Here is a 25,473-nt window from a genome sequence, read left to right on the forward strand (position 1 = left end):
GAGTGACTACAGGAGAGCGATGAGATTTGGCCAGATTCTCCTAAAGAGATTTTTCTCAGATCTTAGTGGAGGCCATACGTAGCCTCCTCAGGGGGAAATCTGGACGCAGCTGACTGCCAGGGATTAGAGGCTGAGTGGAGAGTGCGCACACGGTGTCAGGAGACACTCTCTTCTTCTACTCTTTCATTTCTGGTTGCTGTCTCTCATTGCTCAAATCATCTACTAACCAGAAAGCAAGGAAGCCAAAGTGATGCGGTCCATGGTATCAGCATTCTGGAACATAGCCTTGTAGAGAAGCATATATCTGGTTGAACAAACTGAGAATAACCTAACCAATTCACCACTTTTTTTCCATAGCCAGGACCCACTGTTACTTTGATCAGAGAAAAAAATACTCTTGCATAACACACAGTTTGAGGTCGATTTGATTATAATAAAACACGGGTCCTAAATTGTAACTTTAGTGGTTACAGGAAAGTTTCCTACACATTCTCATGGAATGGGTGAAGGAAAAGTCATCTTATCTCCCTATGAAACTAATTTCTTATACTCTGTCAGCACCTGGAAATGTTGGTGGGTGGATGTGTACCTGGTGGGAATAACCTAGGAATTTGTTGCTGAAATATATGAATTTTTGGAAGTGGTACCATTATGGAATTGCATCAGTTTTCTGTGGAACATTACAGCTCGACACGGAAGTGCTAGGTGGCTCCCCAGTGAATCCCCTCAGGTGCAGAACGAATCATCTTTCTCACATTAGGAAGCAGCAATCCAAACTCCCCTTGGTCACCTGGATCACTCACCCATTCAGGACAGTGACCCCTTCTCAACCCCAATTTTTGTTACCCAAAGACTTGAAAATGGACAGGGGACAAGAAGTAAATGTCAGTTTCCAAGATAATGGAACTGTGGATATTTTCCAAAGAAGAGGCATCTTAGCTCAAATATTTTAGCCTCCAAACTATCCAAGTCCTATTTTTGGAGAGAAGGAAGGGGAAAAATCTGTGAATCATTTTTTGGGGGGCATAAGAGTGGGGAGAGTCATTCTGTATCCCATCCTGGCAATGGAGAATGGCACTATAGGTTGCTTACAGGTCCAGAACTAGAGCCATATCCTATAGGACAGCCCTCCAACCTTGAAGATTTCTGCTTCCTACATAATGCTACAATTGACTTTTCAACAGGCCATTCCAGCACTGTATAAGGCCAGATGCTTCTGGGTGATGGTAAGACTGGTAGATTACATGGGCCGGAGCTCATGTACCATCTTCAGTTGCCATTAAAAGAGTTATTGGACAAAAGTGATATTTTTGAAGAAACCACGGTATTGGGGAAGTAGATCAGCAATACAGAAATGTATAGGTAACAGTAGAGGAAGTGCCTGTTTACTCACCTCCCAGCAAATAAAATAAATGCAACTTAAAACTAAAGGACTTCATTTGTTCCTCACGTAAGCTCAATTCTGAATTTTGGACTTGTCGTTCTCATGTCTGTATGGCTGTTGTGTAAAATAAGTAGAGGCCAAATTCAAATTATTTTGTCCCATAACCCCTCCCAATGTCCAAACCACGTCCATTCTGCTGGGTTCTTTCATCTCTGCTCCCTATTATCAATCCTAGAGTTAGCCCTACACATTGTTTAATCACTGCTATATAAGAATATGTCTTTTGTGACCTTAGTATTCCACTTGGTCAGTGTTCAGTAATTTGTACACCCTGTCCAAGATAATCATCACAACTCTAATCTTCCAATATCAAAGCTTCTCGCTTCCCCCAGCTCAGGCTGGGTCCGGGCTGCAGCCTGCAGTAGGAAAGGGTGGTGACCCTTCCACTTGTACTCAGACAACATCTGCACCCCTCCCCTTCAGCAAATACTTGTCCACCAGGGTCTGTTGAATAGGGGGAAAGGCAAGAGTTCCAGGTCAGTAAACATCTCCCTTATCTGGATGGAGTTTAGCAGCTGTTTAAATCTGATTTTGTTTTCTTCAGTGAGTGCTTTAATGGCTGTTCAGGGACTAAATCGCTAGGTCGCTAGGTCTCAAGTCCCTACAGTTCCCTGACATAAGGCCTCCACACAGATCTCTTGAGAAAACTTCCTTTAGAATACTCCAGACCAAACCAAATACTATTTTTCTCTCTCCCTTTCTCTTCCTCTCTCCCCTTCCTCTCCTCTCCTCTCTTTCTGCTATCCTACTTCCTGTTTAAATTTCTTTGTGATTCTATCTTTTGAGAAGATGATCCAAGGCCTTCTTGTGGCCCCTGTGAAGTGCCATCACTCCAGGAAGTTTGAGGTGAAAAGTATTTTCTTCCTGTAAGCTGAGGACACTGTTCAACCTCTGCTAAGTGGGCCTCTCTGCTCTCCAAGTCACCCAGATCCTCTAATGTGAGTACACACTCACACATGGGTGAGTGGTCAGAGCTCACATGATTGTTTGTGATTGCCTTCTTTACCAGTCCTCCACTGATAGTCAGGCAACTCCTTGCAAGATGTGAAGCACTTGGTACCAATTTTGGAAGCATTAGCTAAGTCTGAAACTAAATAGAGCTCCACTTCAACATCCAGCTGCCTTTTGGATACCTTTGCTATTCACGTGTGTGTGTATCCAATATATGCACACACACACACACACACACAGCTTGACAAGTTTTTCTTACTATTTGGTACATACTTTTATGCTACTTTTTTCCCACTCAACTATTATAATCATGAAATTTACCTACGTTGGTGTGTATAGCTCTATATCCTACACTTCAGTTTTTCTCTTGTATGTCAATGTACTGTAGCAGGTTGGATATACCCATCTGTGCTTCACTGTATGTGTTGTCTGCACCTGTTACATCATTGGAAAAAAGAAGCTCAGTGATTGGTGGGTAAGTTTTGGATTTTGTAGGCAACATATACTACACTGGAGTGTGCTATGTTATCCCATAATCCCAGAGGTCTAAGTAAGACTACTACTTTTCACTGGGGACATTTTCTGTGCATGACAATCAATCTAATTGTCCATCTGTCCCACCTCTTGCACAATGGTCTTATGGGCACAGAAACATGGACTTTCCGTAGTGAAGGCTGATCTGGCTACCATTACTGGTGAGGTCCTAACCTGACAAATAGCAAAGAACAACACTATGCCCCAGATATGGCAACGTTCCCTGGGCAAACCTGCAAGCAACTTGGTGGCAGGACAGTTACATTGGACCTCTTCCACTGTGGATGTGTGTCACAGTCCATTCAGGCTGCTATAAAAAAATTCAATAAACAAGGTAGCTTATATAGAACAAAAAATATTTGTCATAGTTCTGGAGGCTGGAAAGTACAAGAATAAGATGCTGGCAGATTCGGTGTCTGGTGAGAGCATGCTTTCTGGTTCAAACATGGTACTTTCTCACTGAGTCTTCACATGGTGAAGTGAGCAAGGGGACTTTCTTGGGTTTCTTTTATATGGACACTATTCCCATTCATTAGGGCTCTACCCTCATGACTTAATCATCTCCCAAAAGACTTCACCTCTTAATATTATTACCTTGGGGATTAAGATTTCAACATATGACTTTGGTGAGAGGGATGGGACACAAACATCCAGATTATGGCAAGGAGGCAGATATTTGTCATCATAATAGACACATATTCAGGGTATGGATTACCTTCTCTATCCATAATGCTTATACCAGCATCACCATAGGTGGACTCACAGAATGCCACATACTTCATTATGGTATTCCACATAGCATTGTTTTTGATCATACAATTAATTTCACATCAAAGGCAGTTCAGTACTGGTCTTATATAATCCATCACCCAAAAGTGCTTGATACAATTGAAAGGTGGATAGACTTAATGAAAAATCAGGAATCCCCTGCGTGACAACACCCTGAAAGGATGGAGTTCTATCTAAAATGCTGCAATATATGCTTTAAAACAGAGACCATTATGTGGTGCTGTTTCCCCCATAGATAGAATACATGTGTCCAGGAATTAAGGGGTGGAAGAGGGAGTTACTTCTCTTACTAGGACTTCTTAACAGCCAACTCATAGACTTTTTGTTTCTTCTTCTTGCCACTTTTAGCTCTGCTGATTTGGAAGTGTCAGTTCCCAAAGGAGGAATGCTTCCATCAGGGATCATATGAGTGGTTCCACTGAATAGGAAGATAAGACTGCCACCTGGCCATTTTGAATACCTCATGCCATAGAAACAACAGTCAAGTAGGGGATTATGTTACTGGCTGAGGTGATTTACTCTGATTACTAAGGGGAAATCAGATGCAGCTACATTATAAAAGAGGGAATGGGGGAGGGCTATATTTGGAATCAACTCAGGATTTTCTTGGGTTCCCCTTGGTGCTTTTATGTTCAGCACTAAAAGGTAATGAAAAGCTACAGCGATTAAAATGAACAGGCAGTACCATGGATGACTCAGACCTCTCAGAAATGAAGATCTGTGTCACATCATCAGGCAAAGACCCCCAACAGCTGAGGCATGGGAGGAAAAAAGTGATGGCTAAGTAAATAAGAAAATTGTAATTACTTTTAAATGTGTCTGAACCTAATAATATTATATCCTTAAAACACACAAATGTGGCCTGGCACAGTGGCTCACGCTTGTAATCCCAGCACTTTGGGAGGCCAAGGCGGGTGGATCACTAGGTCAGGAGTTCAGGACCAGCCTGGCCAAGATGGTGAAACCCAGTCTCTACTAAAAGTACAAAAATTAGCTGGGGGTGGTGGCAGGTGCCTGTAATCCCAGCTACTCGGGAGGCTGAGGCTGGAGAATTGCTTGAACCCAGGGAATGGAGGTTGCGGTGATCCGAGATCATGCCACTGCACACTCCAGTCTGGGCAACAGAGTGAAACTCCTTCAAAAAAAAAAAAAACAGATGTTGAGAGCATAACAAGTAGAAATATACAAATCCACAAATACAACAGATTGTAAGACAAATATCTTGGGAAATGGAGAGAACAACCAGAAATAAAATATCAGGAACAGTATTAAAAAATTTAATGCACCCCAATCTCTGAGCACTTTGAACTTTAAGTTTATTCATTTTAGTATCCTGATTCTAACACTCTTTCATTCCCACTGCAAATTCCCATTCATTGATTCTATCACATTTACTCAAACCTATGATGTCCTCTCTCCTCTCCTTACAGGGCTGAAATTCCGTGTTAATCATTGTAATCACTGGGTTGCTGACCATCTCAATTACTGACCCTTGTCTTTCTTGGTTATAGACCATTGACAAAAACACAACTCTGGTCAAACATAAGACACTACTTTTCTCTGTACCTGTATTAGGTAGATGAATTTGGAGGGGAACTAACAAAAGAATATGCAGACTTGCCACTAATTCACATAGATGAATGCTTTTACTCCTATCTAAGGTCAAATCTCTAACTTGCACACTAGATGCGAAATCTTACCTTCTCAAGAGCATCACTCCACCAATTCTTTTTTCTCTGACTCTTTAGTCATCTATTCTTTTTCCCCTTTGCGCCAAAATTTTCTTGTCTACATTTTGTGTCCCCAATTAACTGTTTCTCTTTTTAAAATTTCTTTTTGTTTTTCATTTTTTAAATTTTTCATTTCTTTTCTATGAAGCCCCATGCATGTAAAATTTAAATATTACACACATTTTGATTTTGTATCCCCAGTTAACTCTTTCTGTTTTATTCGTTTCTTTTTTGTTGTTGCTTTTCATTTCTTTTGTTTTCCTTTTTTATTGTTTTAATTTCTTTTCTATGAAGCTCACACACAAGTAAAACTTAAAGTATTAACATCAATAAAAACTGCAAACTTTTTCTCCTGTTTGCCTGTCTTTTGTCAGTTTAATTCACAGGCCCCAAAACAGAACCTAAGAAGATAAAAGAAAAGTTTGTCCTCCCCAACAATATCAATAGAACTTGAAACACATTTGACAAATTACAGCATTCATTCATGATAAAAAAAAATTTCAGCAAACCATAAATAAAAAGGAATTTTACCAACTTGATAAAAAGCATCTATAGAAAACCCGCATATAACATCAGGCTTAGGGAAATGCCAGTTAAAACCAAGGAAATACCACTTTACCACAGTGAAATGGTTAAAGCAAAGGGACATTAAAAAATTTTAGGGAGGATGTGGAGAAATTAGAATCCTCATACACTGCTGGTGGAGCAACCACTTTGGAAAACAGTCTGATAGTTCCCCAAACAGTTAAACATAGAGTTATCATATGACCCCAAAATTCCACTCATATGTATACACCCATGACCAGTAAAACATGTGCACACACAAAAACTTGTGTAATAATCATAGTGTCATTAATCACAATAATATAAAAGTGGAAACAACCCATAAGTACATCAACTTATGGATGGACTAAAGAAATGTGATCTATCCATACAATGGAATATTATTCAGCAATAAAAAGAAATGAAATAATGATACATGCTGCAACATGGATGAAATTTGAAAACAGTATGCTAAGTGAAAGAAGCCAGACACAAAGGACAACATGATTCCACTTGCACAAAAAAATCCAGAATAGGCAAATCTATAAATAAAAAAAGATTTATAGTTACCTAGGGCTGAGTTTACCAAAGAGAACCAGGGAAAGAAATAGTAAAGAAGATTTCTCCTGGGATTAGAACAAACCTCAAAGACTTTCCCTAAAAACTACATTTCCAAAGGGACTGAAATTTAAATGGATCAGGCTATAGAACAATGTATACTCTAAGGCATTGTGAAAACCAAGAGCTCTATCAGCAGGCAATTAGTGAACCTAACAGGTGTGATCATAGAAAAAGATAGTCAAAGATAGCCCTACTAAAACCACTGTCATCTCAGGATGACTGTGCACAAGCTCAAGTTCATGTGCACATGCTCAAGTTCAAGAACAACCTCATGGGCTTTCTGCTAGGGGGTGGGGGACAACTTCAATAAAATAGTCTAGCCAAGTCACTAAACAATCAAGCAAGCAACACCAACAGTAAGTCCACAGGAGATCAATATTCAGTGTTACTACAATATATTATCTAAAATGTCTAGTTTTCAACATAACATAACAAGGAGGGTGATGTCAGTGAAAATGGCAGAGTAACAACCACCAAAAGTTCTCTCCTCCAAAATATCAACAAGGATAATGGCAATAATGGTTAGAATCAACATTTTCAGAACTATAGACATAACCCAAAGGCTTATAGCTAGCCAGAAAATATTTATTCAAGAAAACATGGCTGAATCAATAAAAATAGCAAGCTTTATGGCATTTTAACTTGCCCTAGTTCCATTCTCCACTCTCTAGCTCTGGCATAACTTAAGAAACTAATGGGTCATGTTGAAGGTGAAGCCTGACAGCTGACAGAGTTGCAGAACAGAGCTGGAGCTCTTACAAAGCTTAATTCCCAAAGAATTGTCATTATTGGACCCATCTGTTGGCTCCCTGGAAGATCTCACTCACGAGACTCCTTGTTTTTGAACTGACTTGAGGTTCACCTAGTACAAAAAGCTTCTTCTCTAGTGACATTTGTAAGGGATGTTTTATAATGATAGAAGTGTCAATCCATCAGGAAGATCAATGTATAAAAGCAATTTTATTTCTATTAACTAACAATGCATCATTGGAACATGAAATTAAGAAAGCAATTCCATTTATAATAACATCACAGAGAAGAATATACTTAGGAATAAGTTTAACAGAAATGCAAGAACAAAGTTGAAATAATTACACTACCTGATTTCAAGTTGCAGCAATCAAGATAGCGTAATATTGCTTTAAGACTACACAAAGTTGTTCAACAGGGAAAAGAAAGTCTTTTCAACAAACGCTGCTGAGATAACTAGATTTTTAAAAATATATATTTAAACAATGAAGTGAACACCATCTCCTATCTCATGCCATACACAAGCATTAATTTGAAATAGGTAACAGACCAGAATGCTAAGCAAAAACTATAAGACTTCTAGAATAATAAATGGGATAAGGTTTTGGTAACTTTGGAACAGGTACAGTTTTATTACACAGGACCAAAAGACATGAACCATAAGGAAAACACTGATAAACGTCATCAAAGTTAAAATCTTCTCCTCTTTGAAATACAACATTGCAAAAATTAAAGGCAAGCCACAGACTGAAAAAACTATTTGCAAAACATACATCCAACAAAGGCTTTGTATCTGAAATATATAAAGACCTCTTATAACTCGATATACAAACAACCTAATTCTTAAAGGGAATAAAAGATTTAAATGGACATTTTACAAGAAAATACATGTTGAATGGCAAAATATGTAAAGATACTCAGCATCATTAGTCATAAGGGAAATGCAAAAGAAAATAACAAGTTACCACTATGCGCCCATTATGATGGCTAAAATTAAAAAGACTCACTGCCAAGTGTTGCTATTAAATGTCTTATAGTTGGAAACAAGTAATTAATTATGGCCCACTTTCAATGCCGGAGATGGCTCAAGGGAGTAATACCAGGAGGTAGGGATCACTGTGGGCAACCTTAAAGGTTCCCTACCACAACAAATACATGAGTAAACAAATTGTGGTGTATTTCTACAATAGAATACTCCTTAACAATAAAAAGGAACTAAATATTCATACTTGCAACAACATGATTGTATTTCAAAAATGTTATTCTTAGTCGAAGAGGCCAAGCATAAATGAGTTCATTCTGTATGACTCCACTGGAAACCAAAGGGTTAATCTGATTAGGTCTGCCAAACAGCCTGCCCTACTCGCTTGTGGTTGCTTGCTTTTTGATATTTTTTCATAAAGCTGAAGGTCATGGTAGCTGAAGGCCACACTGCTGAAGGCTGAAACTTAACTTTCACTGGCTACCTTGTAGATAACATTTAGAAGTCACCATGGTAACGGTTGCTTCAGTTGTTTTTCAGGAACTTGGAGCAGCTCCTGTCCGGTTCAAGCCAGTTGAAACTACTGATGCTTTAATTGGGCCTATGCAAATGCCTGAGAGGTGGCCTTTTTGACTTTTTTTTGTCAGAAGGCCAAAAACTCCACCTACAGATCATGCTAACAGTAACATTTTCTGAACATACGTCCTATGAAATTCCATAATCCCCAAATACACTTGCATAGATCATTGATTACTTCATTTTTTCCCCACTACCAATCACCTTTCCCCATGCCTTAGACCACCTCGCTTCTCTAACCCATAAATATCCCTAAGCCTTATCTTTGGGGAAGTGAATTTGAGACCTATTCTCACACGTCTTCACTTGGCTGAATAAATTCTGTTTTGCAAAATGAATAAATTCTGTTTTGCAAAATCTGTCACCACAGTGATTGACTTACTGCACACAGGCAGCATGAACCTGCATGTGAATGATAACAAATGTATGTGAACCCCTAGGAAAACAAATCCAATCATTAGTGACAGAAAATAGATAGGGGTGTCCTTGGCCTGGGTGCAGAGGAAAGGTGTTGATTAGGAGAAGCACAAGAGAACTTTCTGTTGTGATGAAAATGTTCTATATCTTGATTGTGGTGGTGGATACACAAAGGTACAAATCTGACAGAACTGATCACAATATCTACTTGATATGGTTGCATTTAACTGTATTGTTATACCACAAGCATAGGGAAACTTTGAAAGATGTGTTAAAGCAAAATAAGCAGGATGCCACTAGCCTGAAGTTGTCTCTGTAACCAGAGCTCTTATGTAAGCAAACTGGGACTTAGAAACATTTCTTCTAACTGACTTAAAAGAAAAACAAGCCTCAGCCAATCACAAACAGCCAACCAGCTGATTGGCTATGTAATTAGAGACTTCTCATCAGCCCATACTCAAATAAGACAAATACCTAACTGTATAGCCAATCAGGTGATTTCTCCACTTTGAGTCAGTGATCAGGCTCTTAAAAACCTGCTGCTCACATTGCTGGGCAGAGCTCTTTGAACCTTTTCTGGTTCTAAGTGCTGCTCAATTCATAAATCATTTTTTGCTCAAATAAACTCTGTTAAATGTCATATGTCTAAAGTTTTTCATAACAGTTGGAAGTAAGGATTGCCTATGGACCTTGGGACTTGAGGAAAGACATGGTAGCAGTGAGTTACCTGGGTGTTCTTTTCTTTTTTTTTTTTTTTTTTTTTTTTTGAGACGGAGTCTCGCTCTGTCGCCCAGGCTGGAGTGCAGTGGCCAGATCTCAGCTCGCTGCAAGCTCCGCCTCCCGGGTTTACGCCATTCTCCTGCCTCAGCCTCCCCAGTAGCTGGGACTACAGGCGCCCGCCACCGCGCCCGGGTAGTTTTTTGTATTTTTTAGTAGAGACGGGGTTTCATCGTGTTAGCCAGGATGGTCTCGATCTCCTGACCTCGTGATCCGCCCGTCTCGGCCTCCCAAAGTGCTGGGATTACAGGCTTGAGCCACCGCGCCCGGCCTGGGTGTTCTTTTCTGAGACAAGGTCTCACTCTGTCACCCAGGCTGGAGTGCAGTGGCACAATGTTGGCTCACTGCAACCTTCCCTCCTGGGCTCAAGTGATCCTCCCACCTCAGCCTCCCAAGTAGCCGGGACTACAGGCACATGCCACTGATATGGTTTGGCTGTGTCCTCACCCAAATCTCATCTTGAAATGTAGCTCCCCTAATTTCCATATGTTGTGGGAGGAACCCAGTGGAAGATAATTGAATCATGGGGGCAGTTTCCCCTGAAGGGGTAGCCTGCCCCTCCACACCTGTGGGTATATCTCATCAGGTGGGATGAGAGACTGAGAAAAGAAATAAGACACAGAGACAAAGTATAGAGAAACAACAGTGGGCCCAGGAGACTGGCACTCAGTATACCAAGGACCTGCACCGGCACCAGTCTCTGAGTTCCCTTAGTTTTTATTGATTATTATTTTCATTATCTCAGCAAGAGGAATGTGGTAGGAGAGCAGGGTGATAATAGGGTCAGCAAGAAAACATGTGAGCAAAAGAATCTATGTCATAATTAAGTTCAAGGGGAGGTACTATGCCTGGATGTGCACGTAGGCCAGATTTATGCTTCTCTCCACCCAAACATCTCAGTGGAGTAAAGAATAACAAAGCAGCATTGCTGCCAACATGTCTTGCCTCCTGCCATAGGGCAGTTTTTCTCCTATCTCAGAAGTGAACAAATGTACATTTGGGTTTTATACCAAGACATTTAGTTCCCAGGGGCAGGCAGGAGACAGTGACCTTCCTCTATCTCAACTGCAAGTGGCTTTCCTCTATTACTAATCCACCTCAGTACAGACCCTTTACGGGTGTGGGGCTGGGGGACGATCAGGTCTTTCTCATTTCACAAGGCCATATTTCAGACTATCGCATGGGGAGAAACTTTGGACAATACCTGACTTTCCAGGACAGAAGTCCCTGCGGCTTTTAGCAGTGCATTGTGCCCCTGGTTTATTGAGAGTAGACAATGGCGATGACTTTAACCAAGCGTACTGCTTGTAAACATACTGTTAACAAGGCACATCCTGCACAGCTCTAGATCCCTTAAACCTTGATTCCATACAACACGTTTCTGCGAACACAAGGTTGGGGCAAAGTGGCTGGGGCAAAGTGGGGCAAAGTTACAAATTAACAGCATCTCAGCAAAACAATTTTTCAAAGTACAGGTCAAAATGGAATTTCTTATGTCTTCCCTTTCTACACAGACACAGCAACAGTCTGATTTTCTTTCTTTTCCCTGCATTTCCCCATCCTGTTCTCATGGTAGTGAGTAAGTCTCATGAGATCTGGTGGTTTTATATGGGGTTTCCCCTTTTGCTTGACTCTCATTCTCTCTCTCTCTTTTTTTTTTTTTGAGACGGAGTCTCACTCTGTTGCCCTTGCTGGAGTCCAGTGGTGCTATCTCGGCTCACTGCAAGCTCTGCCTCCCGGGTTCATGCCATTCTCCTGCCTCAGCCTCCCGAGTTGCTGGGACTACAGGTGCCCACCACCATGCCCAGCTAATTTTTTTGTATTTTTAGTAGAGACAGGGTTTCACCATATTAGCCAGGATGGTCTCGATCTCCTGAACTCATGATCCACCCACCTCAGCCTCCCAAAGTGCTGGGCTTACAGGCCTGAGCCACCGCACCCAGCCTGCTCTCATTCTGTCTCGCCTGCCACCATATAAAACATGACTTTTGCCTTCTGCCATGACTGTGAGGCCTCCCCAGCCACATGGAAATGTGAGTCCATTAAACTTCTTTCCTTTATAAATTACCCAGACTCAGGTATGTCTTTATCAGCAGCGTGAAAATGAACTAATACAGCCACCGTGCCCAGATAATTTTTGTATTTTTCATAGCGATGGGATTTTGCCATGTTGCCCAGGCTGGTCTTCAACTCCTAGGCTCAAGCAATTTGCCCAACTCCTGGGCTCAAGTGATCCACACGCCTCAGCCTCCCAAAGTGCTGGTATTACAGGCATGAGCCACTGTTCCTGGTCCTCTGAATGTTCTTTTCGCCTCTCATATATCCTTGATTGGGCACTGGAGAAGCCAGCAACCAAGAACTGCCAACAAAGAAAACCTCCAAGAAAAGCTTATTTCCTCTAGCCAAAGGTTTTAGAGGAAATGGTGGTTTAACAGAGCAGAACATCTTTTTGACAAACCCACCTCACTTCAGTCAAAGTGACCCACTCCTCTGTGCAGTTTCAGTAGGGCTGAGTGGGCAGCTAATATTCAGTCCCCTACCTCCCATGTGGAAGTAAGTGGTGGTGCTCTGATGTCTCTGATGACTGCACCAGGAATGCAATCTTCCACTCCAACCCCCTACCCAATAGAAACAAGCAGCACTCTTCTGGAGTTGTGTCAACAAGGTCTAGAGGGAGCGGGACTTCTTCCACAAATCATCACCAAAGAGGGAGATGAGAAAGTCCAAGGGAGAGCTAGTTAGTTGGCATTCAGCTTTTCCATTCACCCAAGTGTCACTCCCATCTGGCACCAAGGAAATTGAAGGAGGTGGTTCAGTTGCAGACAAGACTAGGCAGCCCTCCACTTTCCCATCCATTGTCAACCACTAATTCTATATCTAGCAAATATATCCTTCAGGAATACAGAGGAAATAAAGACATTCTCAGATTAATAAAACCTAAGAGAACTGGTGATTAGCAGCCCTTAAATAATGGTTAAAGGAAATTATCTAAACAGAAAGAAAATGATAACACAGGAGGTTGGAACTTCAGGAAGGAAGAAAGAATAATGGAATGAGTAAAAGCGGGGGGTAAACATAACGGGATAACTTTCTCCTCATGAGTTTTTAAGATCATGTTTGATGGTTAAAGCAAAACTTACAACATTAGCTAAGGCAGGTTCAATGTACATAGAGGAAATGCTTAAGCTATTTATATGTAGATGGAAGGAGGGTGAAGAAAGCTAAATGGAAGTTAAATTTTTCCACTTCACTCAAAGTGGTTTAAATGTTGATGCCAGGAGATTGTGATGTGTAATGTATATTGTAATACATAGAGTAGCCAACAAAAGATAATAATATAAAGAACTATATTAAAAAACACTACATATAAAGCAATGGCAACAAAAGCCAAAGTTGACAAATGGGATCTAATTAAACTAAAGAGCTTCTGCACAGCAAAAGAAGCTATGATCAGAGTGAACAGGAAACCTACAAAATGGGAGAAAATTTTTGCAATCTATCCATCTGACAAAGGGCTAATATCCAGAATCTACAAGGAACTTAAATTTACAAGAAAACAAACAAACAACTCCATCAAAAAGTGGACAAAGGATATGAACAGACACTTCTCAAAAGAAGACATTTATGCAGCCAACAAACATCTAAAAAAAAGCTCATCATCACTGATCATTACAGAAATGCAAATCAAAACCACAATGAGATACCATCTCACACCAGTTAGAATGGCGATCATTAAAAAGTCAGGAAACAACAGATACTGGAGAGGATATGGAGAAATAAGGACACTTTTACACTGTTAGTGGGAGTGTAAATTAGTTCATTCCTTGTGGAAGACAGTGTGGCAATTCCTCAAGGATCCAGAACCAGAAATACCATTTAACCCAGCAATCCCATTATTGGGTATATACCCCCAAAACTGTAAATCATTCTACTATAGAGACACATGCACATGTATGTTTATTGCAGCACTGTTCACAATAGCAAAGACTTGGAACCAACCCAAATGCCCATCAATGATAGACTGGGTAAAGAAAATGAGGCACATTTACACTATGGAATCCTATGCAGCCATAAGAAAGGATGAGTTCATGTCCTTTGCAGGGACATTAATGAACCATCATTCTCAGCCAAGTAACACAAGAACAGAAAAGCAAACACTGCATATTCTCACTCATAGGTGGGAGTTGAACAATGAGAACACATGGACACAGGGAGGGGAACATCACACACTGGGGCTTGTCAGGGGATAGGGGATTAGGGGAGGGATAACATTAGGAGAAATATCTAATGTAGGTGATGGTTTGATGGATGCAGCAAATCACCATGGCACATGTATACCTATGTAACAAATGTGCACATTCTGCACATGTATCCCAGAACTTAAAGTATAATAAGTAAATAAATAAATAGAAATGAAACAAATGACTACAATGACCACAGAAGAAATAGAGACAATGAAAAGTTACCTTTACTGAACTTTATATATATTTATACCAGTACAAAAAATAAAAATAAATATTATAGTACAAAAAAGGAAAAAAAACACTACATATAAATCAAAATGGAATTTTTACAAAATGTTCAAATATCCTACAGGAAGGCAAGAAAAGAGAAACAGAGGGATAAGAAACAAAGTGAACAAACAGAAAGCAAATAATAAAATAGCAAACTTAAGCCCCAGCATATCAATATACTTACTTTAAATGTAAATAATATAAGAATAGCAATGAAAAGACAGAAATTGACAGTGGATTAAAAAAATAACCCAACTCTATGCTATAAGAACCTCACTTCGAATTTTTACGACATTTCAAAGATTTATTCATTTTCAAGCATGGTTTTATGCTTCTTATAAAAAAATATGTTTTCCGAGGACTACACTTAATTTTATTTTGTACGAATAAGCCAACTACAAAAAGACAAATATTGTATGATTCCACTTATATGAGGTGTCTAGAGTAGTCAAATTCATTGAGACACATAGTCGAATAGCGGTTTTCAGAGGATAAGGGCAGGAGGAAATGGGGAGTTGTAATTTAATGGGTATAGAGTTTCAGTTTTGCAAGATAAAAAGAGCTATTTTGATTGGGTGCAGAACAATGTGAATGTTCTTAACACTACTGAACACTTAAAAACAGTTAACGTGATCAATTTTATGTTATGTGTATTTTACCACAATTCTAAATTTTTTAAATAAAGGAAACAAAAAATGAGACAACTGAGAAACTTTTTTTTTCAAAAAAACAAACAAAACTCCCTACAGTTAACATTGTATCTAGTGGTGAAAGACTGAATGCTTTCCCCCAAGATCTCAAACAAGGCAGTGATGTTAGCTTTTCACCACTCTTTTTCAACGTAGTACTGGAAATTCTATCCACTGCAATAACACAAGGAAAGGAAATAAGGATTGGGAAAGAAGGAATAAAAGTGTCCCAATTTGCAGATGACATGATTATCTAGTTAGAAAATTCCAAGGAATTGACAAAAAGACTCCAAGTGATACTGGTGGGCTGGGGGAGGTCCCCAAACACTAGTTAGACTTCAACCCCAGCTAGTGTCCAGGCTCTTGACACCATTGCGAGAAGGAATGCAAGGATAAGTCAGAAAAGAGTGGAAAGTACAGTGATTTATTGCAAAGCAAAAGTACACACTCAAGAAAGGCGAGTGCAGGCATACTCAGAGTGAGTCATGCAATGGAATTTGGGGCTTCTACCTTTGCAGGTTTCTTTAATCAAGGGGTGGAATATTCACAAAGATTCCTAGAAAAGGTTAGAGATTTCTTAGACCTGTGGCACCACCCATTTTTACACCAAATATGGGTGTTCCTGGAACTGTCCTGGTGCTAGTGGGTGTGTGATTTACTATGTTAATGAGGGTATAATGGCGTCCTAGGTAACACCTAGGTCAAATCCAGCACCATGTTGTGTCCAGTTGATCTTATCCAGCTTGGTCCATACCCTGGTTTTTAGGTTCTTATCAGCCCCTAGCTGCCGAGACCAGCTCGGTCGGGGAGACCCTAACCCAGCGGCGCTAGAGGAATTAAAGACACACACACAGAAATATAGAGGTGTGAAGTGGGAAATCAGGGGTCTCACAGCCTTCAGAGCTAAGAGTCCTGAACAGAGATTTACCCACAAATTTATTAACAGCAAACCAGTCATTAGCATTGTTTCTATAGATATTAAATTAACTAAAAGTATCCCCTATGGGAAATAAAGGGATGGGCCGAATTAAAGGAATACGTTGGGCTAGTTAACTGCAGCAGGAGCATGTCCTTAAGGCACAGATCACTCATGCTATTGTTTGTGGCTTAAGAATGCCTTTAAGCGGTTTTCCGCCCTGGGCGGGCCAGGTGTTCCTTGCCCTCATTCCCGTAAACCCACAACCTTCCAGCTTGGGCGTTAGGGCCATTATGAACATGTTACAGTGCCGCAGAGATTTTGTTTATGGCCAGTTATGGGGCCAGTTTATGGCCAGATTTTGGGGAGCCTGCTCCCAACACCTAGCTTCTGCTGCTATTTCAACAGTTTCTTTTGCTAGTCATCTGAAACTGCTGTCTGGAATTTTCTATTCTTCTGCAACCACACCGCATTATTCCTGTCTCACAAGAAATAAAAAGTTCAGCTAGGTTGCAGGATACAAGATGAACACACAAAAAAATTATCATATTTCTACATACTAACAACGAACAAGCATGTGGAAACTGAAATTAGAAACATAAAATCATGTATAATTGCTTCAAAGAAAGTGAGTTCTTAGGAGTATATTTAACAAACATATATAGGATCTGAATGCTGAATATTCTACAGTTTTGATGAAATAAAGAGTATCTAAATAAATGAAGAAACATACTGTGTTCATGGGTTTGAAGAATTCACACAGAAATTATGTCAATTTTCCCCTAAATTGGTCTGTAAATTTAACACAATTTTCAGCAAGACTTTTTGTACCCATAGACAAGTTTATTCTAAAATGTATATGGACAGGCACAAGCCCTAGAGTAGCTAAAGAAACGTTCAAAAAACAGAGAAAAGTCATGCTACCCCATTGATATGGTCTGGATGTGTATCCTCACCCAAAACTCATGTAAAATTGTAATCCCCAATCTTGGATGTGGGGCCTGGTGGGAGGTGATTGGATCATGGGGTCAGTTTCTCATAAATGGTTTAGTACCATCCCCTTGGTGCTGTTGTCATCATAGTGAGTGAGTTCACACAAGATCTGCTTGTTTAAAAGTGTGTGGCACCCCCCAACCTGTTCTCTCTCTTTCTCCTGCTCCACCCATGTGATGTGCCTGCTCCCCCTTTGCCTTCTGCCATGATTGTAAGCTTCCTGAGGCCTCCCCAGAAACAGAAGCTGCTATGCTTCTTGCACAGCCTACAGAACTGTGAGCCAATTAAACCTCTTTTCTTTATAAATTACCCAGTCTCAGGTATTTCTTTATAGCATTATGTGAATGGACTAATACTCCCATATTAACATGTACTATATCCAAACAATAATAAAGACAGTGTAGTACTGTATAAAGAATAGACACGTAGGCCAATACAACAGAATAGAGGACACAGAAAGAGACCCAAGTCTGATTTTTGACAAAGATGAAAAAAAAGTTCAGTAGAGGAAGGATACCCTTTTCAACAAATTGCGCTCTAACAATTAGACATTCATAAACAAAAATTGAACCTGGACCTAAACCTAAAATATCATACCAAAGTTAACTCAAAGGGGGGCACAAATTTAAATGTGAAATATAAAACTATAAAACTTCAAAAAGAAAACACAGGAGAAAATCTTTAGGACCTAAGGCTTGGTAAAGAGTTCTTACACATGACATCAAAACCATGATCCATAAATAAGAAGGACCAATAAACTGTATTTCATCAAAATTTAAACCTTTTGCTCAGATAATGCCCTTAATAACAGAATGAAAGGACAAACTACAGAATGGGAGGAAAATATTTACAGACCACATATCTGTTAAAGGACTCGTATCTAGAAAATATAAAGAAGTCTTGAGATTTAACTGTAGAAAACAGTCCAAGTAGAAAACGGCAAAAAACACTTTACCAAAAAGGATATACAGATAGAAAATAAGCACATAAAATGATTTTTCACCCTCATTATTGGTATTTGCCTAATCAGATATCACTATATGCCTATCAAAATGTTTAAAATAAAAAATAGTGATAACATCAAATGCTGGCAAGGATGCAGAAAATCAACATACTCATAAATTACTGGTGGGAATATAAAATGCTAGAGACACTCAGGAAACAGTTTGGTAGAGTCTTACGAAACCTAACATGCACTTTATGACCTAGCAAATCACACTTAGACACTTATCCCAGAGAAATGGACATTTATCTTCACACAATAAGCTGTAAATTAGTATTCATAGCAGCTTTATTTCTAATAGCCAAAACTGGGAATACCCTGAGTGAATGTTTAGACAAACGGTGGTACAACCATACCAAGCAGTACTACTCAGCAGCAAAAAGAAATCAAGAACTATTGACACTTCACACCCCCTACAACTTGGATGACTCTCTAGAGAATGGTATTGAGTGAAAAAAGTCAATTCCCAAAGGTTGCAATGCTATATGGTTCCATTTGTTTAACATTCTTGAAATGATAAAATTACAGAAATAGACAACACATTAGTGGTTGCCAGTCATTAAGGAGGGAGAGCGGGATGGAAGCAGATTTGGTCAAAAAAGGGCAGCTTGAGGGAATTCTGAATAGGATAGATGGATTGTGTCAATATCAATATCCTGGTTATGTTACTGTACTATAGTTTTGAAAGATATTAACCAGTGGGACTGGTTAAAGGGAACATGGGATCTCTGTATTTTTTCCTAAAATTGCATGTAAATCTACAATTATCTCAAGATTAATAATGTAATTAAAATATTAGTTGCAGTTCTATAAATTAACAATGAACACATGGAAACCAAATGTTTGACATGTAATCAAATTCACAATACCACTAGCAGTCACTCCAAAGAGGATGAAATAAATCTAACATAATATGTGCAGAGTGGCTGAAAGTGAGTGCAAAGAGGTAAGCCAAAGGAGGTTTTTTTTTTTGGGAAATGGAATATTTTTGTATCTTCATTGTAGTTGTGGTTACACAAATCTTTAGATGGCGTAAAATTGTTAGGACTATACATGTGCACACCCACACGTTAATGAAGGTTTAAAAAAATATTCCAAGCGAAATCAGGCCTGTAGTCTGCTGGACAGTAATGTATCAATTTCAATTCCTGATTTTGATATTATATTACATCAACAAAAAATGTTACTGTTGAGGCAAGCTGGATAAAAGGCACAAGGTCTTTTTTGGTATTATTTTTGAAATTTCCTGTGAGTCTATAATTATTTACAAACAAAATGTTAAAAAGTAAACGAGATGAGGCCAAGGAGAGGTTTCAGAAATGGCTGGAAGCAATAGGGTCTGCAAATGAATGGGTTTCTATGTGGCTTAAGTCTATATTTCTGTGGCCCTTTCTTTTTCAAATATTACTAATTTTTTTCATTGTATTATACAAGGAATATGTATAGACATACATTTGGATATACATACATATACAGCGGAGTAAAAAGTTTAAGTCTCCCATTGTCTTAACCAGAACAATATGAAGCAATTTGATATATCTGCCCTGGCTTTTTCCTTTTTGTAGTAGAGGCAGTCTCATTCCATCTCACCCCATCGTAGAGTGGCAGGATCATAGCTTACAGTAATAACGAACTCCTGGGCTCAAGCGATCCTCCCACCTCAGCCTCCTGAGTAGCTGGGACTAGAGGCATATGCTACCACACCCCACTAATATATTTTATTTTTTGTAGAGACGAGGACCTTGCTATGTTGTCTAGGCCCAGCCTTAAGTGATCCTCCCATCTCGGCCTCCCAAAATGCCGAGATTGCAGGCATGAGATACCGCACCCGGCCGGGGCGCAGTGGCTCACGTCTATAATCTCAGCAATTTGGGAGGCCGAGGCAAGTGGATTACCTGAGGTCAGGAGTTCCAGACCAGCTTGGCCAACATGGTGAAACCCTGTCTCTACTAAAAATACAAAAATCAGCCAGGCGTGGCGTCCCGCGCCTATAGTCCCAGCTACTCAGGAGGCTGAGGCAAGAGAATCGCTTGAACCTGGGAGGAAGAGATAGCAGTGAGCTGAGATCATCAGCCTGGAAGACAGAGTGAGGCTTAGCCTCAAAAAAAAAAAAAAAAAAAAAAAAAAAAAAAAAAAAGACTAGAAAACAGAAAAAGAAAGAAAAGAAAAACCATGCCCGGCCTCCTGCCCCAGCATTTTTTTGATGCATGTATACCCATGCATGGATGTGTTGTGTTGTTGATAAAATCGTGATGTCCACACAATAACCTAGTGACTCTAGAACTGGCTTTTTTTTTTTTTTTTAACTCGACCATGTAGGTAGGACAATTGCCCAATCAGTGCATATGGATCCGCTGCGTTCCTTAAACAGTTAGTGGGATACCACAGAGATGATCAGGCGTGACGGTGAACAGGTATTTTGAGAGTTCTTAAATACCCACGTCAACCTTTGTTGTGAAAACTGGGATGGGGTCGGGTGAACCTACTTCTTGCTGACAGTTTTTCAAAAGTCATGACCATAACGAAGTGCGAGCATTTCCCCACTTCATTAAAACAGTCTGAAAAAACGCTACTGGGTTTTGATTGGGTTACCTTTAACAAGGATTGAATGAAACCACGAAAGGGCTTTTAAGCACACCGGCAACAAACAAACAAAAAGGCCATAAACAAGAGCAAATGAAAACCCGAGACGACCTTGTGCAACCACCGGGGCAAACAATGGATTAAGAGTGCTTGGAAAGGGAAGGACAATGGGGAAATTCGCCAATAAAGAGATATACATGACCAGCAAATATACCAGAAAGGGAAAAATGCACGCGTGTGGGCTTGATGGCACTCTGTAGCGCAGAGTTACTGCACCATGCTGATTAAAGGTACAATGGCTTGGCTGATCAGTTTTCAGGGGAGACCGTGGGAGAAGGGAAGTGATATGAACAGGCAGAGGCTTCTACATGTGCTTTCTGTACAGAATCAGCGTAGCGGTCCAGATTGTACTCCTCCACTCCCGCTCCACCCTGGGAAATGGTATCAAAGCGATCCCTGGCAGCTCCACCCTTCAATCCACTCCAGCCTCGGGAGGTGCCCCGAAAGAAGCGGGGCCGTGTGGGCGGGACCGGGCAGTGGGAGGAGCTGAGCCTGCGGGGCCTGTCTAGTAGGCGGGGTCGCGACGCTGACGGTCTCTCTGCGGCTCCCGCTTGCGGGTGTGGCTACGCCCGCAGCGGAGCTATGGCGGGGGCGGGGGCGGCCCACAGTGAGGAGGTGTGGAGGGGGCGGAGCTGTGCGGGATCGTGGAGGAGGGGCCGAGGCAGCGGCAGCCTGAGCCCAGCTCCGCCTGGGGAATACGAGGGCGGGGCGCGGGAGCGGCCGCGGGGGCGGGGCGGACGGGGCTCCGGGCGACCCGTGGGGTTCGCTAGTGCTTGGGTCCCGGCGCCCTGAGGCTAGCGCTCGTGCGGGTCAGTCGGTCGGCGGGGCCTGCGCGGGGCCCGGGCCCATGGCGGCGTCGGCGGCTCTGTCTGCGGCAGCGGCGGCGGCCGCCCTGTCTGGCCTGGCGGTGCGGCTGTCGCGCTCAGCGGCGGCCCGAGGCTCCTACGGCGCCTTCTGCAAGGGGCTCACGCGCACGCTGCTCACCTTCTTCGACCTGGCCTGGCGGCTGCGCATGAACTTCCCCTACTTCTACATCGTGGCCTCGGTGATGCTCAACGTCCGCCTGCAGGTGCGGATCGAGTGAGCACCGGCGGCGGTGGCGGAGGCCCGGCTGGAGGGGCGCCCGTGTCCCCGCCCGCCCCCGGCCGGGTCGCCGGCATGAAGGACAGCTGGGCCGCGGCGAGGGGTGGAGGCGGGGCGGCTCGGGCCGCTGCACTCTAGACCTACGCCGTCCGGGCAGGACCGCCCAGCCCTGGCCCCAGCCGCTGTCTCAGCCTGGGGAGCCCGGATCGCGCAGAAACGCACTGAACGGGCATCGGGCTCCAGAAACTACCTGGGCTCGGCCTACCTGTTGCCTCACATTGGCCAAAGAGGGGGAAACCAGAAGGAGGGAATTCTGCTGCGGCGACTTGACTTTCCAGGCCCCGAGCAGAAAGGTAGGAGGCGACAGGTTGGAATGGGGGAGGGGCGGTGGCTCTGCCCTCCAGATGTCAGGGCGCCTTGGCGGTCAGGGGGAAATATAAATATGGAAGGCACCGGGGCAAACCAGCCCAAAGAGCTGTGGAGCGCAGCTGAGGAAAGGAAAAGCAGCCGCAGGCTCTCCCCTCCTCCCCAGTCATGATTGCTGGATAGGGTGAGGGGCGGACCCCTCCCGCCCACGTCCCAGTGCCTGCCTCCCTTTCCACAGAGGCCCCCAGGGTGTCCCCTGAACCCTGAGGAATGGAGGGTAATGGGCTGGGGGCGGCCCCGGGCAGGCCCTAGAGGAGCAACGATGCCCCCACCCTTCTCTTCCCCAGCAGTCTGTGGGCATAGGGAGGACCGTTCTCTTCTAGGCTGAGCCCTGTGTCTGGTCTGTTCTCAGCCCTCAGCCCTGGGGCTCTCTGCAGCTCCTGCACAGCCCTTGGCAAAACTGCCTCCTGCCCTGTCTTTGGGACCAGGGGACTGGTCTCTGCCTGCTCCTGCTGTCCCTCGTGTTCCCCTGCCCCTACCTGAGGGCACCCCCCAAGCCCTGTATTTGGAGACAGGGAAGAGTGGGAGAGACGCATTCCTACCGTCCCCTCCCCCACAGTCTTGCTCTTCCGCCATGTCAGCCCATGCTCCCTAAGGCCCCTAGCTAGCAAGGCCCTCCCAGGGCCAGAGTCGCATCCTCCAGCCCCAGAAGGCCTCTAGAAGCCTACTGTGTACTGAAGTGATCTGGGCAAAGGAGACCTCCCTGAGCACACAGCAGCTCTCAGCCTGGGGTGGGCAGAGCAGATGGAGGAGGGGCTTGCAGAGGAGGCCATTCCTGGGGAAAGCAAGGACGTGTCTGGTGGCCAGGCAACTGAGGTCCCCATCTCTTTCTTTCTCTTTCAGGCATTGGCGTTTGTTGGCGGTGACCTGCCCCTTCTTTGGCCTTGCCAAGAGTTTCATCCCTGCCTGGGGGCACCTCTGGCCCTGGACTTGCCTGGGCAGAGGCAGCGTGAAGGACGTGAACAGGAGAAGGGCCTTCCTAGTAGAGGCACAGCATGGACAAAGGCTCACGGGGTGGGGGTGCCCAGGGATCGAGTCCTGGCTTGGGAAGGAAGGTCTGAGTTCCCTGGGAACTGAGATCTGCTGGCAGCACTGAGAGAGGTGTATTTCCCCCTTCTAATGACAGAGGAAACTGAGGCTTCGGGGGGGGGTTTACCCTTGACACGCAGATAGGAGGAGGAGGAACTGCGTGTGCCCCTGGGCCTGCAGGCCCCCACACCCCTCCCCAGTCTTCTCCAAGACCTGGCATGGTGGGAGGAGGGAAGGGGAAGTGGAGAGGGAAGCATAGGGCTCCTGGGGCACCAAGGGAGAAAGGGGCCTAGGGGTATGGAATCTGGGGATCTCACTTTCTTTGGAGCAGTACCGAAGGTCACAGGGAAGATCAGGAGGACAGACAGCTGAGATGGGAGACAGAAGAGATGGGCCCCAGGACCCCTGGGGAGCCAAGCTCTCCCCAACAGCCTAACTTCCCCACCCCACCTGGAGCTTCACCAAGGGCTCCTCAGCAGTGCAGTGGCACAAGCCTCCCAGTTTGGTGGGCAAGTGGGGGTGATCTTGGTGTTGTGGGTCCTGGAGACACACATAACCAGGAGGGTGAAAGGATAAACTTGGGGTGTGCTGGGGCTGAGACCCATGGCATGACCCCAATTCTCTCTCCTCAAGTTCGACCCCCCATCCCCAGGACCACACAGGAGAATCTCATCTCACGGCTTGGATTGGTCCTGGGGGCCCCCGGGTGTGCTGCTAGCCGGTGTACAATGGTCAGGAGCAGCCCAGAGGGGAGCCAGGAAGAGACCCTCGCCCTCACCCTCTTTCCCCATTTCCCCATCTCTTGCACTGGTACCCCGAGGGCCACGTTCTCAGTTCCTGGGACTGAAAACTGCAGCAGTCTGGCCAGCTCCAGGGACAGAGTGGCCCAGCCACCTACCATGTACCCTCCTCAGCTGCCCACTGGACTCAGGTCCTGCATGAAGCTGTCCTCCTGCCTCACCCCAGAAGAGGCTGGACAGTGGCTGCCTTGTGCCCCCTGCAGTCTTCCACATCCAAGGCCTGATGACGTGCCTCCTTGTCCCAAGTTTCATGGGAACCCCTGACCCTGCTGGCCCCTCTCATCTACCCCAACCCTGTCCACCCTGGACCACCTCCAGGGGCCTGTCAGCCTGCTGGTCCCCCCAACAGATCTCTGGGGGCAGCCTCTATAGGACAAGAGTGACACAGGGCTGGAGGAGAAGAGGAGTGAGGGGCCTCCTTGTGTCTGATGCACAGATGTGGCCCTTTCAAACCCTGGTGTCACCCTCTGGGTGACTGGATCCCCAGCTCCACCCTCTTCCTGGGCCGGCCAGGAAGGATGGAGGAAAGCTCTTTGCTGATCGCATGTGTGGGAGTGTGGGGGGTGACTGAGCCCTCCCCATGCAAGGGGCTCGGCCTGGGACCCTGGAACCTGCTTCCCTACTGGGAGAAATGTGCATCAGAGCTGCAGGGGTCCCTACCCTAAGAGACCCCTGACTGCAGGGAGCCCCACCCCATAAGAGGGGCACGGAAGTCCATGTCCGCCCACCCCCGGTGGCTCCTGGTGTGGCTGTATTGGCCTAGAGGGGCTGGCTGGGGAGGGGCAGGGCTGAGCCCCTCAGCATCTGCTCCTGTCCCTGCCTTTTCACGCCTGCTGCTTGAAGTGGTAGCCCCGCCTGCTGCTGCTCCACCTCCCCTCCCCACCTCTTCTCTCCCCGATGGGGCCCTTGCTGCGTGATGGGGTCTCCATGCACTTTATTTATTTGCAGTCTGTTTGCCAGGCGGTGGAGCTTCTAGACACCGACCGGAATGACATACTTTTCTGTGCGTGATTCACTGTGTACTGGTCAGCACAGGCTGGCCGGAGACATGTTCTTGTTTCTGGTGTTGTCACGTCTTCTTGTTTTCTCTAAGTTAAAAAAGAAAAAAAAAAGTCCTTGGTTTAATACACTAAAATCCCAACTGGAGGCCTCCCGTGTCTGGTGGGGGTGATGCAGTGGCCCCAGGTGGAGAGAGGCCCCATGGTGAGGTCACCGGCTCCCATGGCCAGGAGCTGGCAGGGAGAAGCCTCTGGAGGCTAGGGC

General features: G+C 43.9%; 1 protein-coding gene across 1 annotated transcript; it reads left to right on the plus strand.

The window, feature by feature from the left end:
- The first annotated feature begins 21,643 nt into the window (after positions 1–21,643).
- On the plus strand, positions 21,644–25,351 carry SMIM10L2A (small integral membrane protein 10 like 2A). The gene is made up of 2 exons (XM_045383243.3): positions 21,644–22,308; positions 23,225–25,351. Exon 1 carries the CDS (start codon positions 21,720–21,722, stop codon positions 21,954–21,956), a length of 237 nt encoding a protein of 78 aa, XP_045239178.1. The 5' UTR covers positions 21,644–21,719; the 3' UTR covers positions 21,957–22,308; positions 23,225–25,351.
- Positions 25,352–25,473: the final 122 nt, after the last annotated feature.

The sequence above is a fragment of the Macaca fascicularis genome, chromosome X (genome assembly GCF_037993035.2).
Source record: "Macaca fascicularis isolate 582-1 chromosome X, T2T-MFA8v1.1".
Classification (NCBI taxonomy): domain Eukaryota; kingdom Metazoa; phylum Chordata; class Mammalia; order Primates; family Cercopithecidae; genus Macaca; species Macaca fascicularis.

Coding starts and splice junctions, on each gene's coding strand:
- SMIM10L2A (XM_045383243.3), top strand. CDS start 21,720: ATGGCGGCGTCGGCGGCTCTGTCTGCGGCAGCGGCGGCGGCCGCCCTG.